Source organism: Plutella xylostella, chromosome 22 (genome assembly GCF_932276165.1).
Source record: "Plutella xylostella chromosome 22, ilPluXylo3.1, whole genome shotgun sequence".
Lineage (NCBI taxonomy): Eukaryota > Metazoa > Arthropoda > Insecta > Lepidoptera > Plutellidae > Plutella > Plutella xylostella.
This window is the reverse complement of record NC_064002.1, coordinates 7,709,444-7,729,769: the sequence shown is the minus strand read 5'-3', so window position 1 is coordinate 7,729,769 and position 20,326 is coordinate 7,709,444. Positions and strand designations below refer to the sequence as shown.

At 39.4% G+C, this 20,326-nt stretch overlaps 1 protein-coding gene across 1 annotated transcript; it reads left to right on the top strand.

The window, feature by feature from the left end:
* The first annotated feature begins 306 nt into the window (after positions 1–306).
* Positions 307–20,276, top strand: LOC105391170 (pancreatic lipase-related protein 2). The gene is made up of 11 exons (XM_011562607.3): positions 307–823; positions 1,538–1,655; positions 3,729–3,876; positions 4,249–4,410; positions 4,752–4,847; positions 5,603–5,750; positions 17,192–17,418; positions 17,704–17,869; positions 18,564–18,702; positions 19,333–19,524; positions 19,882–20,276. The coding sequence occupies exons 1-11, from the start codon at positions 718–720 to the stop codon at positions 19,967–19,969; spliced, it is 1,590 nt and encodes a 529-aa protein (XP_011560909.3). The 5' UTR covers positions 307–717; the 3' UTR covers positions 19,970–20,276.
* The last annotated feature ends 50 nt before the right edge of the window (positions 20,277–20,326 follow it).

The window sequence follows — 20,326 nt, the reverse complement described above, 5'->3', positions numbered from 1 at the left end:
TAACATCCGCAATCTTATTAGACTTTGGCCGTAACAGGATATTTACGAATTATTTATCAATATTGTGTTTGTCCAATTGCTGGATGTGGTATTGATAGGTACTATAACGCCCGCATATAAAGAAACAACATGAAAATGGATCCTATTTGTAAGTAGATCTGTCAATATAATCATCAATACACCATGAAAAAAAAATACTGTGAAGGGGGGTGAATAATATGGAAAATCTACACCACAGTCTGTTAATCTTACATACCTACTTAACAATAAATCCCAATAACTACTAATATATCATAAATGTCATAATTAACCAATTGTTTATGTTACAGAGCTCATTAAACATGCAGCCGGCAATTATTATCTAACACAACTATTAATTAGCCTTTTAAAAGCTAGCGCAGCCATAGCTCTTGCACAAGTCTTGTCCCGTGCGTCACTTGTTGATACTAACTGACTCGATAACGTTCTCACCCCGTTATCACATCCCGGACCGTCTAGCGCGAATGGCGGGACTCAACCACCTATGGTCAGTAGCTAATGAACAGTCATAGCAATACGACCTTTCATAATTGCCTTGTCGGAAATACTGAAAGTTGAGTGCCCGCGATATTTGGTCTAAAGTGATTGTTCAGCGTTTAATAGCTTGATTGTGTGGCGCGATACTAGCCTACTTACGAAAGTACTAACTGTGATACCTAAGTGTTGTTAGAAATCAAAATGTATAACAGAACCAGTGCTACTCTGATGCTTCAGACCATAATGGTCCTTATGGATAAGCAGAATTCTTCCATGGACGTCACGCGATTCCCGACGAATTTTAATGGTGAGTTGAACATATTTTTATTAAGTGTAGAGTGAGTAGAGCTTTATAATCCCACTTAAATTCCCAACGATAGTACCTTACCTATTGGGCCAATTCCTGTTTTATAATAGGTACAGTACCTAACTATACCTACGTGCGTTTGTGTTTCTTAAAGTACCTATGCACTTACTTACTTTTAATGTTCCCACCACTCCGGTGCACATGCACTTAATCATTATTTGCTGATGAATATTTTTATGATTGCTGACGAATGCACTAAAGTGTGAATGAGCAACCTGCTTTTACGTGGAAGCAAAAAATTTTGAGGAACACATTTATACATTACTTAGCATATTTTAATCCGCAATTTATTAGCATTTTTTTCACTTAGCTCCCTTATTAAACACCCTTTCCCTGCTAAAGACAGCTAAAGAGCCCGTAGATTTCTGCATCAGGGTTGTCACTATTTAATCACCCTTTTCCTGCTAAAAACTCCTAAAAAGTCCATATATTTCTGCATTAGGGTTGTCACAAATAAACACCCTTACTTTGCTAAAGACAGCTAAAGAGCCCGTAGATTTCTGCATTAGGGTTGTCACAAACTACACATCTTCACCATGCTAAAGACATGTAAGGACCAATAAACCACACATTTCAGAGCTGGAGCTGGATCGGTGTTACCTTCTCCATTAGGGTTGTCACAAACAGCTAAACCCAATAATATTTACATTTCAGAGGACGTGGAGCTGGAGCGGTGCTACGGCATGTACGGGTGCTTCTCCAAGGCGTACCCCTGGACGGAGAACCGGCCCGACAACTACTTCCCCGAGCCGCCTGAGGTTATGCACATCAAGTGAGTATGCACGACCTTAGGCAGGTAGCCGGTAGTGGCTGGATGAGGAAGGCCGAAGACCGAGTGTTGTGGCCTTGGAAGAGGCCTATATCCAGCAGTGGATGATTATTGGCTGATGATGATGCATTATGATGATGTATATTGTAGTTCGTAGCACCTTATAAGTATATTGGTGCTTAGGGTGCTCGAAAGAAGCATCTATTGACGTATCAATTGTACTTTATAGAGATTGTTGCAAAAAATATATACTAAGCCGAAATAGGTAAGCCGGTATAGGTACTAAGCCGAAAAGTCTTAGAACAAAAGATGTTCAGATGGACCTTTGAGTCACCCCTTTTCGGCTTAGGCCCTATAACATTTTTGCAACGCCTGTATATACAATCACGCCACGTGCATTTGATTAATATGCTGCTAGCTGAAAATTAGGAAATCTGGTAGAGCTACGTGGATCGAACTTTACCTTGTAATCAAGTGAATACTAGCCGCTTATAAGTTATCTGCATATTAAGCACTTTACATTTACATAGGTCATTCACCGTAACACTATCTATTTCCACCCCTAATTTTAGCTATGGCAGCTTTCGTCCAATGGGATATTGTGTATCAACGACAACTGCAAATTTTGAGGCAAAATCTATGAATACTATTATATATTACACAATTTATCTTTTACATCAACTTATATAATTTTCAAACACTACCCAGACAAGTAGCTACATTATTTACTGACGTCTTTCAAGCGGCCCATAACCGTGTCTGAGTGTACCTAATCTCTCGTAGCCGGATCCGCCTTCTCATTAAATACTATTTATTCCATTTAATTCTGCCATTCCCAGCTGATAACAGTGGGGGCTCGTCCGTGACATCAATCAATGTAAGCAAAACTGCAGGTTCTACTACTTTGAAACTGAACCATAAGGCAGTTGTAATAAAGGATGCGAGTGGTGTTAATTGCAGCGTAGTAAGTCGACACCGAGACATAACAATTTTGTTGACAAGCAATAACTACAGTGACGTTGTTAGACTATGCACTCTATATGCACTGTGGTGATAAATTATGTTCTCCGTGTCATGTTTATTTTGGGGTCCACTTTTATCGGAAACCGGATTCGAATGTGAACTTTGGACGCAACCTCGCAGACGTATCTACTGTAAACAAGTCTATATTCTAGATTGGTCTAGACAGGATAGTTCTGTTTACGGTTCTACCTTTTTTGGCATAAGATTTATTTGCCTAATCTCGTATTGCATAGTAACGTTTGGTCAAAGTCTCGTTACGCCGAAAATCGTATGGCATAAATCTCGTTTAGTAAAAAGTTATTTCGCATAACATTGTTTAGCCTAATAATGGTATGGCCAAATCTTGAATAGCCTAATAATGCTATGGCATAGGTTTATACAAAGTAATAATATTTGTTTGGCTTTAACTTTGACGGAGCGTCTCCCTACATAGCGCAAACTGCATGGTGCGTTGTATTGTTTCCGCTGTTTGGAAAACGCTCCGCTCCGCTTCGCTGCGCTCCGCTTTGGTTTTGATGAACATGTACACCTAACACACTTTAGGTTTCAATCTCATGAGGTTTGTAATAATTATATTGGTCGTTAACTTTCGATTTTTTGATCATACAACATCGTGATTTTCGGGATGTAGGAGAAAAATACCACAATTTGTACATTTACTACATACTTAATATATTATTTATTAAGATAACATTAGGAGAAACAAGATTATACATAGGTATAGACGAACATAAATTTGAGCAAACGAAACTTAGGTGTTTAAAGATTGTGCCTAAAGAGTTTTAGACGAAACGAGCCTTATGCCACATAAGTCTTGGCAAAGTGATGGTTCGGCCAAAAAAGTTTAGACCATAAGAGTTATGCGAAATGAGTTTTGGTCAATAAAGATTATGCGAGATGAGCGGAACCCTCTGTTTACATACAAAACGTTTACCTAACTAAGTACCTAGGCAGGCCACTAGTAACTTTTGATTAGGAAGGTACTTTACCAAAAATACCCACCTAATAATGATTAACTTCGATTATCATATTTGATTGTGTTTTGTTTTTCAGATTTCCAGCTTTTACTCGGCGAAATAGAAAAATCCCAGTGATATTAGAGGCTGACAAGAAGGAGAAAATAGAAAACGCTAATCTGGACCCCCGCGGACCGTTCTATTTGATATCCCACGGGTTCTTGGAAGGTGGTGACAAACAATGGGTAAGTGACGGGTCAAATAGTCTTTTAATCTAATTTGAAATACTTAATACCCAATGTTTTACCATTTTAAATGAAGCCCAAAGGCCGTGACTTTAAACTGTAAAGATACGAGATTGTAATGACCATATTCCTTTTTACACTTCAATCTACCTTACCTACTATCACTTAATCACTAAAGTCCTATATTATTTAGGATCAAGTTAAAATAAATGCCTGAAGGTACTATCAGGGAAGCTTGTCCGCGTGTTAAAAAAAACACATGCTTTCACGACGAGTTACACACATTGTTTTGACACCGTGGCAGCATGGATGTCTCCGATGATACATTTGCCTGTACTTATTAATAACTCACTTCCATCCACCTACCTACAGATCCAAAACATGGCAGACGCTCTACTAAGCCTAGAAGGCAACGAGGCGGCGACGGTATTTGTGGTGGACTGGCGCGGCGGGTCGCAGCCGCCGTACGGACAGGCCGTCGCGAATATACGCCTCGTGGGCGACATGGCCGCGCACCTCGTGCATCATGTTTATGTGAGTGTCTTATACAGGGTGTAGCAAAGTGGTATAAATTTAGTAGTATACCAATGGCAGCTTTTGTTTAAAAAGACCGCTCAAGTTACACCTGTCGTCTTACTGTTTCTTTATTTTAACATTGAGATATGGGAGGTTTTTATCAGTGGTGTTACCGATGCGAGGTTAAGGTACCCACAGTACTGGGAAACTTAATACCGTATCTACACGGGTTTGTCGTGAAGAGACTAGCAATGTTTAGTTATTATACTATGTACCTATAACAAAATGATATAATATCAGATATGATGCTAATACACAGATCCAGATTTTACTATTTTTCATCAAAAACATTATTTCAGACGGTGCTGGGGCTCTCAGACCTGGACAACTTCCACTTCATCGGACACTCCCTCGGCGCCCACCTCGCCGGCTACTGCGGACATGCGCTGCAAAAGGTAAAAAAATATATCATTAAAAGCCCGTAATCATCTACTGCTGGAAATCTCCCAAACAAGGAATGACACAAGTTAGTCTACCGTATCAATGGGCGTCTATAATCTATTATAGAGGTAATTTTACTCTTTACGCATCATAAAATTGATAATTCGACAGAGTTATTATTTAAGTATTACAAGCAATCTTTTAGCTGAAGTGGCAATAGGCTTGGTCATATCTGCTAAAGAACCAATCACTGTTGGGTACCTACAAGTTTTCAGAGAACCGTTAGTCTGCACTCCAGCTCTTTGGACCGGAGACCTTTTATCACCAGCTAACACTGTTGTATGTACTATCGGGGAAATCCATGCTGACCCGATTTCAAAACAATATCGCTTACGGACCCCGTCGTAACAGCCCCGCCCCTTCCATACGTGTGGACCAATGGCGTGTAAGGAACAGGTGTATAGCGTCATGTAGTATAGAGCCATGCTGTTACCAACAAGACCTCGTAATAATAACGGCCTCCTTTCTATATATTTCTTCTTTTTTAACTGTCAAAAGAGTGTTTTTTTTTGGTTTTGTCTTTGTTACCTCATCAGTCATTGGTCGAGCGCGTGTATGTGTGTGGGTGCGGCAGGTAGCAGGCTGCAAGCGGTTCTAACCTTTAAGGTAGGCCACGGGCCGATTCCCCAATAGTACATAAGACTTTAGTAATAAGCGCCACAACATGTTGTTATATTGTATAAAAAGAGTTTTACCTATATTCTTTCAGAAATTCAACCTGAAGCTGGGCAGAATCACCGGGTTAGATCCGGCCGCTCCCTACTTCACTAAGACCGTGACTCTGGTGCGGCTGGACCGGTCTGACGCCAAGTACGTCGACATCATACACAGCAACGCCATGCCTCTGTATTTTGGCGGTGAGTGAACATAAATTATGATTGTTTTTGGTAATATCATAGAATAACTAAGTACTAAAGAATGACAATCTCCTTAGCCCGATTGTAACTAGATAGTTTAGTTGTGAATCATCCGTAAGATGTCGTTAGTGGTAGAATTTTGTCAAAATCTTAAATTATTGCATAATCCATTTTGAAGAAGACGTTGCGAGTTTACTTGCTAACGTAGTAGTACTAACGAATAATCACTAGATGGCAATAGTGAGCGCCATTAGTTGGGAACGTGTGATGTTTTCCACTTTACGTAAACCTATAAGTACCTACTATTAATAAAAAACTTACTTATAAAAAAAATACGCTCTTTTCAATAAAGATTTTTATATTATTGAACACTATTTTCCTTCCTATTATATTAGTAAAAAGTTACTTAGTCAATTGAAATGGAAACAATGAATATAATATGTAAAATTACAAAAGGAACAAACAGCTTAAAACAGAACGTAATAATGCTCGATGCGTAGGTAGGTTTGAAAAAACATTTTTTATGCGTATTTTGGTTTCATTGCGATGAAATGCTTTTATTTATGAATTAAATTATTACCCACTAATGTTCAGCAGTTAACGTGCGTTGGTTGTTGATGATAGTGATGACTAGGTACTTAATTTACCAAAATACATTAAGAGGGAAGTACACCACTTAAAACGGAAAACTTTTTCTTAGAAAAAAGTCCATACAAAAAGTAAGTATTTAGTTAGTGTAAAACGTTTTCTCCCAAAACCAGAATTTCATTCAGAAAAGTAGGTACTTACCTATTGTCAGTCGCGAGCTGCAGTATATCTCTGTCGCACCCGTGCCCGGGGCATGAGCGATAGCAAATGTTTTCTTAAATACCTAACTATTTCGCTAGAATCGCAAAGGTATGTATACTCTCCTCTTAAAGAAGGTAGGTACCTACTCGTTATTCTATGGTAATGAATAAGTAATATTTTCAACAAATGGTATCATAGAATAACGAGTAGGTACTAGTATAGTAAGTATAAGTACATCGATAAACCGTTTATTTCAGTTTCAGGTAAGAGCTAAAACAATGAGAAGGGTAAATTACTTTTCACTGTTACTGAGGTTAAACTTTGGCTAGTTATACATGGTTATACTATTCTATGAAATAATAATCATTTTAGTCAACATATTTCTAAAAGTTAAGTGATTATCACTTTATATGCAATCAATTAAGAAATGCAAAAACCTTTTCTATCGATTGTACTTTGAGATACGGAAAAAACACAAACAAAAATGAACCTTATAAAAATTATGAAATTCGGGGCGAATGTGACAGTTTTGTGGCGTGCTTTGGGTGAGGCCTATGGCCTATGGTCAGCAATGGACGTGCGTTGGCTGTTGATGTTGATGGTGATGATAACTAAATACTTAATTTACCAAAATACATTAAGTACAGTTCTCCCATATTAATAATAATATAATAATAATCATTTTATTTCAAACAACAAGGTCCATAATTAATTACAAAAAATCATTAAAAACACATGCAATAAAATCATAAATAATGACATTACATTTACATTAAATTAACATTAAAATAAAATTTCATTAAAAATATCATAATTAAAAATACAAAAATATAAAATACCAAAATCATACATTATAAAATTAAAAATAAATTAAGTAAAATATCACAATCACGTCAGAGCATCATTCAATTCTTATCATTGGAGCGTGCAGGCTGGAACAGTGTCGCATGTACAGGAAGTCCAGCCTACTCGCGATCATGCTCAGGACGGTGTTGGTGCTGCCGCGCACTCGGCACAACAACGAGGAGGCTCTCTTGCGCATGGTGGCGTGGAAGCAGTCCATCCGCGCCTCCGCGAACATGCCGGACGCGCTGCACCAGCGGGGCCGCCCCAGCAGCGCCCGCAGCGCGTCGTTGTACTGCACCCGCAGCGCGCTGTACCGGCGCTGCGTGTAGCTCGCCCACAGCGCGCACGTGTACAGGGAAGTGCAGTACGCCCTGAACAGCGTGATCTTCACCTGGCGGGTGCAACGCGCGAACCGCCGCGCGATCATGTTGGCCGGACTGCCAGCGCACGCCGCTCCCTTTCAATATCGGCATCGTCCCCCAGGCCAGATGTGATTATGTGACCGAGGTATTTAAACTGCTGGACTCGTTTCAAGACGGAACCATTCAGTTTAAAAGGTGGTATATTATTCGCATAGCCACAACCAGCCCCGAAGACCATGCATTCGCTCTTCGTCGTATTATATAACAGCCCATGGGAAGCTGCGTATTTCTCGCAGATACCCAGGAGATGTGCGAGGCCGCCCGGCGAGGCACTCAGCAGAGCCATGTCGTCCGCGTAACTAATATTGCGTAATAATATTAATAATGCGCATGCAAATCTTCGCAAACTGTCGTATTCCCGGAAACACCCGAATCATTGAATCGTAAGAGCCTTAACCCTTAATTCACTTTGTGAAATTTACTAACGTAATTCACTTGTATGAGTCCCTGGGACTCATATATTTTGTAAGCGTGGGTTACACAAATTAAACATTTATGTGTTCCGTAGCGACATCTGAAATCCAAGTTATGAGATAGCATCTCCCTTATTGTCATAGCAGCTTGCAGTTTTCAAATTTTCGCGGCAAATTCCACGCTTTCCATTGGTCAAGCCTCAGCGCGGGCGGCGTCGCTTTCTAGCTGTCAGATTTGTGACTTTTCCACCATTATTGCGTCAAACTTAAAGTCGTACGCATTGCAATTTTTTCAAAATCTTGTTTTATCTGAAATATTAGCAAATTTCCAACAAGATTTTGTTCGCGTCTCGCGTGTTGTGTGAAAATACCATTATTAAGATGGATGCAGTGTCAGATGGGTGCAATTCGACTGGGGAAGTGTTTTCCGCATATCAAAATGGCGGGCCCGACGCGTGCCTTTCCGAAGAAAATGAGTGTTTGGTGTACATGCTGCGGTCCCCCGTAGCAGGCGCGCCAGAGGAACACAACACGCAAGTGCAGGAGGCGGGCGGCCCGGCGCCGCGCCCGCCCGGCGCGGCCGCCGCCCCCGCCACGCCCACGCCACTACTGCCGCCGCCCTCCCGCTCTCGTAAGAGACGTCGAGTTCCAGAAGCCAGGGCTCTCGGAGTGGCAGCAACAGAAGCAGGGCCAGCAGCTCATCAGAGTGCGCGCGCCGCAGCCACAAGGATCGCCGCGGCACGCGCCGCGCGTCCCGCCGTCGCGCGCGCTCGCGCTCGCGCCCGCGCCACCGCCGCCGCCGGGGCACGACTCGCTCCCGTGCCCGATCATCGAGTTCTTCTGGGCTCGATACAAGGTTTGAAGTTCTGTCGCAGCAGCTGGTAAGTGAATTATCTGACTTAGTGAGTGCAAATAAGGAAAACCAACTAAAGCCACAAGACTTTTTACTTCCACCACATCCAAATGACGAGTTGTGTAATTTATCGATTTCCATAAAAGAACCGTTAGTACCGGCGGCACCGTCTTATAGAGTGGCTAAACTTGTGGAGCATCAACACTTTAACAAAAGTGACTGGAAGTCTGTGCGATATGTTGACACCCAGAAGAAATACTTAGCGTGTCCCGCGTTCGTAGACTTAAAAGTTAACGAAGAATTGGCCAGCCTGGCCGACGAGTCGAGTTCCTTTATTCACTGGCCACGTATGGAGCGTAGTGTTGCAGCATTATCAAATGCATTTTAACTCAAAATGAAATAGTTAATTCTTCCCTGCAAAATGTTATTGACTGGGCGTCAAAGGTCAATGAACCGATAACAGCTTCTACCTTGTATTCAAAAATAAAAGAAATTTTTGATAAGGATTCTAAGTAAGTGTCTCAGGATATATTACAGATTATTTGCGGAAAGCGGAACGAATGTATTGCAGCACGTAGGGGGTCATTTTTGAAACTTATTGGCGATAAATATATCAGACAGGGCGTAGACAATATTCCTCCATCATCTGAATATTTATTTAATCCAGTAATGCTGGCAGAGTTCATCAATAAAATAGGCGGTATTGAGAAGTTAAAGCGTGCTACCATGAAATATAATACTGAACCACAACCTTCGACATCAAAATCAGGGTTATCGGTCTTTACACCGCCGACAAGACAAACCGTGCGCAGTGCTAGGCCGTTACAGTCGGTACATCCCGTTGCCCCAGCACACTCAGCTCAACAGTCTAATAAGCTAAGGCCCTTTCGTGGTTTTCAAGCAGGGGGAGGGGGCGACAAAAAGTTCAATAATAAAAACAAGTCCCATTACAATAAATTCAAAAAATCTTATAAAAAATGACTCATTGCAATTTGTAGGCGGCTGTCTTCAATACTACCTTCACGTTTGGGAATCACTCATGGCGCCACCTGTAGTACTGAAACTAATAAAATCAGCTCGAATCCCATTTTTTATGAAACCACCACTGATTTTACCATCAGCTGAAAACATAATAAGATTCCATACTCCAGTGTCACAAAGAATGACTGCTCAGATAAACCAAATGAAAATATTAGGAATTCTGGAAGTAGCCCCCCCCACGCCAAGCTTTATTTCACCAATGTTTGTGATAAAGAAGACCAATGGCGAAGACCGGCCAATTTTCAATCTGAAAGGGTTAAACAGATTTGTACATCCAAGACACTTCCACTTGTTCAACTACCTACGGATGCATACTTTTCTTCAACAGGAAGACTGGCTAGTGAAGCTAGATATTCACCAAGCGTACAGCCACGTCTGTATATCGCCGTCTCATCGCCGTTTTCTGAGACTAAGTTATCAGGGTGTTTTAATGCAAATGACGTGTCTTCCCTTCGGCCTGTCATCGGCGCCGCAAATGTTCGCAACAATCACCAATTGGATAGCAGAAACCCTCAGGAATCGAGGAATTCGCATAATTATGTATCTCGACGACTATTGCCTTGTCAGTCAGTCCAAAGAGATCCTCTTAGAACACACAAGAGCAACCATAGATCTTCTACAAAGCTTAGGATGGATCATCAACTTTCAAAAGTCCATAACAACTCCATCAAAAAGCCTGGAATTCTAGGGTGTGGTTTGGGACACACACGCAAACCGCAAGTCCCTCCCACCTTCAAAGACAGACAGTATTCAGCAGTCAATTACTCGTCTGCTGACATGTGGCAGTTGGAACCTAAAGCAGGCACAACGCCTCTTAGGGAAACTCAACTTTGCAGCCTTCATCACCCACCGGGGAAGGCTGCATTGCCGTTTTATGCAAAGACACTGTCAAAAACTCAAACTATGCCCCCAGACAGAGTTATTGATTCCAGAAGAGGTGTCGACAGAGCTAAAGTGGTGGCTACAGAATCTGCACATCCCGTCCTTGATCCACGAACCACAACGAGTGATGAATTATTTGACCACAGATGCCTCAGACCAGGCATGGGGAGCCCAAATAAACGATTCCAAAATCATCGGCCAGTGGGAGAGTTATCAGATGTCATGGCATTGCAATTTGAAGGAAATGTTCGCTGTTATAGCTGCCATAAGAACGAATCACAAGGCACTCAGACATACAACAGTATTACTGCAGAGCGACAACAGGACAGTTATGGCCTACATCAAAAAAGAAGGAGGGACCAGGTCATTGACCCTACATTGTCTAGCCAAGACACTACTGGACCTCATCGACGAGCTCGATATTATGCTGATTCCAAAGTACCTTCCAGGCCGTTACAACGCAAACGCAGACTGCTTGTCACGCGGTCGACCAACTCCAGAGTGGCACTTACTCAGCCCAGCAGTAGAAAGGATCTTCAGCCTTTGGGGCATACCTCAAATCGATCTGTTTGCGTCCGCAAAAGCTCACGTAGTTCCTTGTTACGTATCGCTCGACGTCAGAGATTCGAACGCCTGGTTTCTAAACGCGTTCAGCAGATATTGGAACTTCGACCTGGCATGGGTGTTCCCACCACCCAGTCTCATACCCAGAGTCTTACAGCATCTAAACCACGCAGTGGGACGGTATATTGTGATAGCCCCCAGGTGGCAGAAGCCATTTTGGATTCCAGATCTAGAATCGAGGGCATTAACCAAACCTCTGCCAATCTTGAATCTGCCACTCAACCTCCTAGACATGACGACGAGCAGAGCACCTCCTCAGATAAAGCAGCTGGACCTTCAAGCGTGGCTAATCTCGGGTGGGACACATTACTTAAAGAATGGACCGATGAAGAGAAACAACTTCTGCTAGGTGCTTGGCGGAAATCAACTTGGAAAACCTACACACCTAATTGGAATAAATGGTCGGCTTGGTGCACTAAGCTAGGTATAAACAAGTTTATTCCTTCGTCAGTAATGGTCGCAAAATATTTAGCTTCTTTATTTCTTAATGATGGCTTAGCTTATAGATCTGTTCTCGTTCATAAATCAGTAATTTCTAGCATGTGTGAATTCAGATCTCAGGAAAAAATATCACAGAATCCGGTGGTAAGACACGTTTTAAAGGCTATTTCAGTAGCAAAACCGTGCTGAGAATGGCAAATTTTAACTAATCTTAGCTTTATAGATTAGTTATCATAGGCAACATATTATGTATAATTTAATTTAAAAAAATTTAATTTTACTATTGTATTTGTATTCTAATGGGTCTTACCTGTAAATAAAGAACTTTATTATTATTATTATTATTATTAAAACCTGTGCCCATGAAAGCACCTATCTGGGATGCACGGGTGCTCATAGAATATCTAAAACATTCTTCTCCACCGGTAGATAACTTGTTTGAAGTAACTAAGAGAACAGCCATTTTACTCTTATTATACTCGGGGCGCAGGGTACATGATTTAACATTGCTGCGTTGTGACAATGATCATTTAATTGACGATGGTAAGAGTATAGTCCTTATTCCTGTGTTTGGTTCAAAAACAGATACAAACTCATATCAACAGTCAGGCTGGAAGCTGTTATCGGGGGCAGATCATAATATTGATGTAATTTTCTGGTTAAGACGTTTATTAGAATTGTCTAGTATTAAAAGAGAGGGGAAACAGCTCACTGAATTATTTTTAACTTGTAGAGGTGAAGTTAAACCAGCTTCGGCTACTATTATTGGTGGATGGGTTAGACATTGCCTTAAGGATTCCGGTATAAGTGCTTCACCAGGAAGTACACGGTCAGCTGTTTCTTCCTTAAACTGGATAGAACAATATCCTGTAAATGACATTATTTCTAGAGCCAATTGGCAATCTGAGATAACTTTTCGTAAGTTTTATCAAAGAGAATTGCTACCTGTTGTTCAACCTAATGAGGATAAACGTTCCTTGTCATTATATTTTGAATCTGTGTAATTGTTAGTATTCTTGTTACACTGTGATTGAAATAAGAATATCTTATTGTGTGATAATAATTATATATTAGGTATTTTTTATTTTTTAGAAAATTGATTTCTGTTAACAGAATTATTATGTGATATTACATGCCTAAATAGGTACATAATTATTCTAAGTTTGTTGTGATTAGGTCTATAAGGTTCATGGCCAATTTATTTTTAATAAATTAGTACTATCATAATATGGTTTCCTCTATTTCATTGGTATTTCCATAGTTAGTAGGGTAACGTAACGTACCTAGGGACATTTTCGACTACCCCAACTTTGAATGAAGCTATCGCAGCGTACAACTAAGATATTAATGTGAAATTTTCTTTATTCGGTAGGATATATAATCTATTATCACTAGTATTTGTGCTAAAGCTTTAGTGTGGCCAGATTTTATTAAATTAAGATAAAAGTAAAAATGCTTGTTTTGACCCAAGGTACGTTACACGTTTGTACCTTGGGACACTGTTTCCTATAGCTTTGTACTATGGAAAATGCAAACATCTAAATAACGTCTTATATCTCTGTTCTTATTGATTTACTGCATCTCTCTTCTGTCTAGTTTCACTCTGGCACTAATAAGAACAGAGATATAAGGCGTTATTTAGATGTTTGCATTTTCCATAGTACAAAGCCATAGGAAACAGTGTCCCAAGGTACAAATTTAATCGTGTCCCAAGGTACAAAAAAGTAATATTTAACCAAAATTTAAATATCTTTATTTCTAATTAATAGGAATCTTTCAGATAATTGCCATGTCATAAAATTAAATAACTGAAAAGTTATACGTGACATCCATGTCTTTATTTTGAGCATGCCTCAATGAGATAAAGCAACACAAAAAACTATACAAAAGCTACTTTTGACTCCAAAAAACTTCATATTGTCTTCACCACACACTCAATGCTGGTATGATCACGAGACTCACTAGTTTTGCCAAGCGAGTAAAATACTATGCCTAGGGTAGAATTTTAATGTGTTTATTTAGCCGGTTTTTAAAATACAATCAATGTCCCGAGGTACAAGCGTCCCAAGGTACGTTACGTTACCCTACCTATATTTCTCATCAAGGATTTATATCTGATGATCAAAGTAAGTTACCTATTTTCACATTATTGCGTCATTTCTAGCCGCCAGGTGATAACAGACATTTCTCATAACTTGGATTTCAGATGTCGCTACGGAACACATAATATTGGAGTTTTACCTACCATTAAAACTCTTATTATGTTTCCAGCGACATCTGAAATCCAGCAAGCGCTACCTGGCGCTGCTATTATTATTCGGGTATATAATGGTGGAAAAGTCACAAATCTGACAGCTAGAAAGCGACGCCGCCCGCGCTGAGGCTTGACCAATGGAAAGCGTGGAATTTGGCGCGAAAATTTGAAAACTGCAAGCTGCTATGACAATAAGGGAGATGCTATCTCATAACTTGGATTTCAGATGTCGCTGGAAACATAATAAGAGTTTTAATGGTAGGTAAAACTCCAATATTTTTTTCAAAAAAATATGTAATAATGTTATTCAGTACTTATTAATGAACTAGAAAAAAGCAACGAAACTGGACAGACTTCTGAGATCCTCTCCAAATTAAAGAAACTTTTTTTATGAGCCTAAAAAAACAGAGGTATTTTAAAACCTCTACAAAAATATCAAATATTCGTAACAAATACATGTTTTTACGTTTTTTTGACTTTTAAAGACATACGAATAAAAAAAATAAAAAAATGTATGCTCTAATACAAAAATAAAAAACGTGCAATGTGTTTTGCCACTGCTTAGAGGCAACGTCAGCATACCTTTTTTGAGCAGGCCAAACATATGGGTTTTGTACATTTGGTACACAGAAATGCAGTTTATATTCTCTTTTTGTAATGGAACAGACAGCAGTACTTTCTTTCATTATATGTCTTCAGATTCAGGGTGGCTCGCATCTTCAGGAATGTCTTTTTTTATGATAGATGAAATCGAGCAGCGAAATTTGTGTGGCATACGAGTTATGTGCAGGCCTGTCCTTAGATTCATTAATATTAACTTGTTTTCGATTCATTTTGCCAATCCATTAAAAATATTTCTTATAAGCATATAAAAAAATATGATTTATATCAATAATAACGACAAATAAGCAACATTCGATAATTGAATTTAATAAAATAAATATAGCATAATTCACTTGTATGAGTCCGTGAGACTCACTCGACGCAATAACTCACTAAATACGCATCGCCAGCGCACGTCCTCTCGCCACCGCGGAGCCCGTGACCCTTCAGGAAGGTACTGAGACGGGGGGGAAACTAGCAGCTCAAACGTTACAATGATTGAATTTTGAAATTTTGATGTGAGTCCCAGGGACTCAGGAAGTGAATTAAGGGTTAAACAAAGTACTTGCATTTTGATCCTTGTTCGAAAGAAATAGTAGTCAATATCATGTGACACATAATCGAAAACAATTTGGGCGGTCGGTGGCTGTCACCGATCAGTCAAGGGTCTCAAGGTCAAGATCAATATTACTTTTGTGGAATTATAAAGAGCTGCAATTACACATCGTTCTTGTTATTTTTTTCAAATGTGAATTTAATTTCAACTTTAATTATTTTTGACGATGCCATATTATGAGGCACATTTAAGAATAAAATATACGTCACATTGATAGACTTCACTTTGCCAATAAAGCCACACCCAAAAGACCAAGTTTGTAATTGTAATATTATTGTGAATGATCAGCGCTGTAAATACTTTTGAACTGAGATTTTAATGTAAACATTTTTAGTAATGTGAAATAATCAGTGCTGTAAATACTTTTGAACTGAGATTTAAAAATTTTAATATAAACCTGTGTTTGAAATCCATTTCTCCTTATAATATAAACCTTGTGTTATTCAAACCTCCATCCATCTTTACATCAGCTTCAGTAAGACACTTGAAAAGTACCTACTGTAACATTTTCGAAGTAAATTTTAATATTATGGAATATTATGAATTATCGAATCAAATTTCGTTACTGATAAATCAATTATCTCTTTTAGCACCAATTAGGTACATAATTCTACTAAAATTTCATGAAGAAAATGCACTTAATCACTCTAAATACATAATAGTTTTCTAACGCTCGGGAATACGACCGTTGCCGAACAATGACGAAGATTTCTATGTGCATTATCAATTTTGGGGAACTGTAGGTACCTACTCGTTCTATGATACAATATTGACTCGATGGTGCGAGGGCGGCGACCGCGCACATATGAAAAATGGTCCTATCCCTTTCACTCCATTCTATTATCACGTGAGAGTGAAAGAGACGGGTATAGGTAGCGGGTCTCAAGTTGACTCTCGTAGGTACGAGCAAAATAAATATCTTCTTACAAAGTTGACAATGATATAGTACCTAAGTAGGTACAGCATTATTTTGTTTCCATAAGTTTATGAGTGCATTATTTACAAAACTGCATGCACGTTAGATGAAGAGAATAATATTAAATTCAAAGATTTATATTTTATGCTTAAAATGCCATCTATTGGCCGTTTCCAATATTACGACGACCATCGAATAGATAGATGTCATTGCATTCATCCATAGATAGTGGTGCCACCTAGAAACCGCTTAACGAAACGTATAGCGCCATCTGGAAACTGCTTAAATTTTCAAGCTTTTTTATGGCTACGATTCCGTACTATGACATTGTCATTCTGTAGTACTTAGTTATTCTATGGTAATATGGTAGTTAGGCAGATAAAGAATTAACATAAAATGGCGGACGCATTCATGTTGTGCAGTCCTGTCAATACTCCTGCTTATGGAAGGGCTACGATTGCCATATTGTTTGTATAATATTAGAGCTCGTTATAGTTTCAGATAAAGAAATAAGGAGGTACTTATACGAGTATCATATTGATGGCGCACCGCCACTTCAGTATTCAGCGCCATAACTCATCACCGGCAAATTGGCATTAGCTTCAGTTTTGCCTTAATAAAGACTTTGAGAATTGGCCAATAATATGTGACTAAGATGCCCCTAATGACAATTCAGCCTGTAATAATGTAACTGTATTCTCCTCAACAACATCTAACAATACATCCTTTACATATCCCCAGGTCTCGGTATATCAGAGCCAATAGGCCACGTAGACTTCTTCCCAAACGGCGGCTCAACCCAGCCAGGTTGCAAATCGTCCAACAACCCAGTGGCGGCCATAGCTGATGACATGTACCAGAGGATAGTGAAGCATTTGGGATGCAACCACGAGCGAAGTTACGAGTACTTTACTGAGAGTATTGCACCGTCGTGTCCGTTTATGGCTGTCCAGTGTGAGTCTTATGAGGTAGGTGATAGAGCGTGAATTGTATATTTATGTTTGTTAATAAACCGCGGTAGTCATGGTTGCTTAGTATGAGCCTCTTCTTTTTGTCTATGAAGAACGTCTATGAAGTACAGTTGATACGTCACTCACTCTATAATCATACAGCATGATTACCTTCATAATTATTGTGAAACAGACTCTTAGGGTTGCTAGTACTTAAATCTCATGGACTACTAAAATGGCTAGAAGTTTGTCACGATAAAATACCTGTAATATAATTAATTAGTGTTATTTCATGTTTTTCAGGCATTCCTAGCGAGTAATTGCTCGAGCTGCGACTCAAAACACTTCTGCATCCCGATGGGATACCACTCGTATAGGTTCTACAAACGACTGCAAATGGGTGGTTTAGTCGACACCAACTCAAACATAGCGCTGTATTCCATGACGGGCGGATCCAAGCCTTATTGCCGTAAGTATGAAGCTCTAATTTGCTTGTCTTTATCATCTAGTAATTTGGCCGTGAAAATTAAATTTGCTATCGGTAGAATGTGGGAAGGTCTATTTCTGTTAAAAAGTTATCTCTACTGTTATCATTTTTATTTTAGCAAAGGGAAGTACTTCCTGTTTAGGTTTTTTTAATCATAATTCGGCGTGAAATTGTAATAACGTTCATCGGTAAATATATATAGTTTATTCTATGTATTTATAATCGTACACCTAAATAAACAGCGACAGAGTCGAATGGAGCGTTTATATGGGTCAATTTGGCTGTGCAGTGGGCTAGTCACACGATCATTACACACATACATCACAAATCGATTCATAAGAATATAAAGTGCAGCGAAGATCATTCGGGTAAAGACACCTGTGACTCACTCATTGTTTCTAAAGTCGACGAAATATAAGAGGCCCGTTTGGACAGCTATAAAATGTATGGGATGACAGCTTGTGTCAAACAAAAATCTAAACAATAAGTAACTTGTGGTGCATCAAAAGCTCTGTTTCCTTTCGACCGCTAAATAATAAGCCAGACTATGTGTCTTTTTGTGTATTTCATCAAGTAAATCCAGTATATTTCGACGACTAGTTACATCATACATTTTTACGTAATATTCATCTACGAATTTATTCCTATTATTAATTTATATGTATCTCATTCACAGGAGTCCAATACGCGATCACCCTCAAAATCTCCAACTCGTCGGCGAGCGTGGCGCACGGGCCGGACGTGGGCCGCATCTCCGTCATACTCATCGACCGCAACACCAACAGGACCGAGCACAAACTGCTGGACGACGAAGAGTAAGTACTACACAGTGTATGTATAGACAGGAGTGCAATACGCTATAACACTGAAGATCTCCAACTCGTCGGCGAGCGTGGCGCATGGGCCTGATGTGGGCCGCATCTCCGTCATACTCATCGACAGCAACAACCGAACGGGACCGAGCACAAACTGCTGGACGACGAAGAGTAAGTACCTATGGGCCATTGATCCATTTGTATTTGACAAAACATACAGCCGCTGTATAATATATAGGGCCCGCACACAACGGCTGTGTGTTTTGTCAAATACAAATGGATCAAGATACTTATATGATCAAGTATCGCATCGGTATGTGAAGTTAGATTTTTACATCGTGCAAGCAGTGAAGTAACGCAAATTTGTCCGGTATACACGCTGCACAAACTAAGCGCCATCGCCATACAAATTAAGCGTTTACTTTTCACTTGTAGAAAACTGCCACATGGCCATAGGTTCACGAATGTCCAAACGCTGAATGCTGCAATATATTTTTCAATTTATTATTTCGCCTCGAGTGTTATTTTCCATCACATCGTTCCGCCCCTTATACACATTCTGTCATTGAACCAAACTACTCGTACTTACAGCCTATCAATCAGTCACTAACTAAACCATCTCCCCCGCAGTAAATACTACAAGCCCGGCGACGTGGAAACCCGTATGGTGGCGGTCCAAGGCACCGGGTTCCCGCCCATCTCCGCCATCGTCGAGTGGAAGTACGAGACCAACCTATTCAACCCCGTCACGTGGCGGCTGCTCAAGTCTTCCAGTATCTTCATTGAGTACCTGAAGATTGCTAGCTTGGAGTATAATACTGAGTAAGTTTAATCCTGATGAGTAAGGGCGGTATTGGGTAAACTGTTGGAAGAAATGGTAATTAAAGTTTAGGATGTAGGTATATTTATAGTCTTCCATCCGTCATTTACCCATTGCAACTATTGTCGATACATTCATAAATGATTCTGTTTCAACTGAAGAAGTTTCATTTATTGACTTGACTAGATAAATTGTTCAGTTCTGGATATAGGCGTAAACCACGAGCACCACTATCTTAGGCACCAATGCCGAATAATATAAAAAGATGCTGATCCCTTATTATAGCCATATTTATCTCACCTACCGTAGTGTGTCAAATATTTATGTAGTTTACTGACTTACAAACCTTTTGTTTTCAGAATTACCGTCTGCCCGAAGCTACACAAACCAGTGGTTGCGAATTTAAAGACAATGATGATGCCAAAATATTGTAAAATTAGGAAATAGCACATACCAAGTCGTAAAGATTTGAGTGAATATTTTAAATGATTATGTTTGATTTATCATGTAATGTTGTTTGCTAAGCAAATGTTTAAGTAATTTAATTATAGTAAGATTACTTAATTAGGTTAAGAAATAGTGTAAGTGTAGATCTAACTTTAAGTTCAGACAAAGCACCAAGTCAATGCAAGTCTTAAAAAAGTATTCTAGGTTTATTTATATGAATTTCTTTTTAACATTTTTAAATTTATGAATACTATTATGTATTTAGAATAAGAAAATCATTGTTGTTTAATAAAGTATTTTTTATGTATCTTTTCTTTTATTTCCTTACACATAAAAACCAACAATGAAACAAATAAC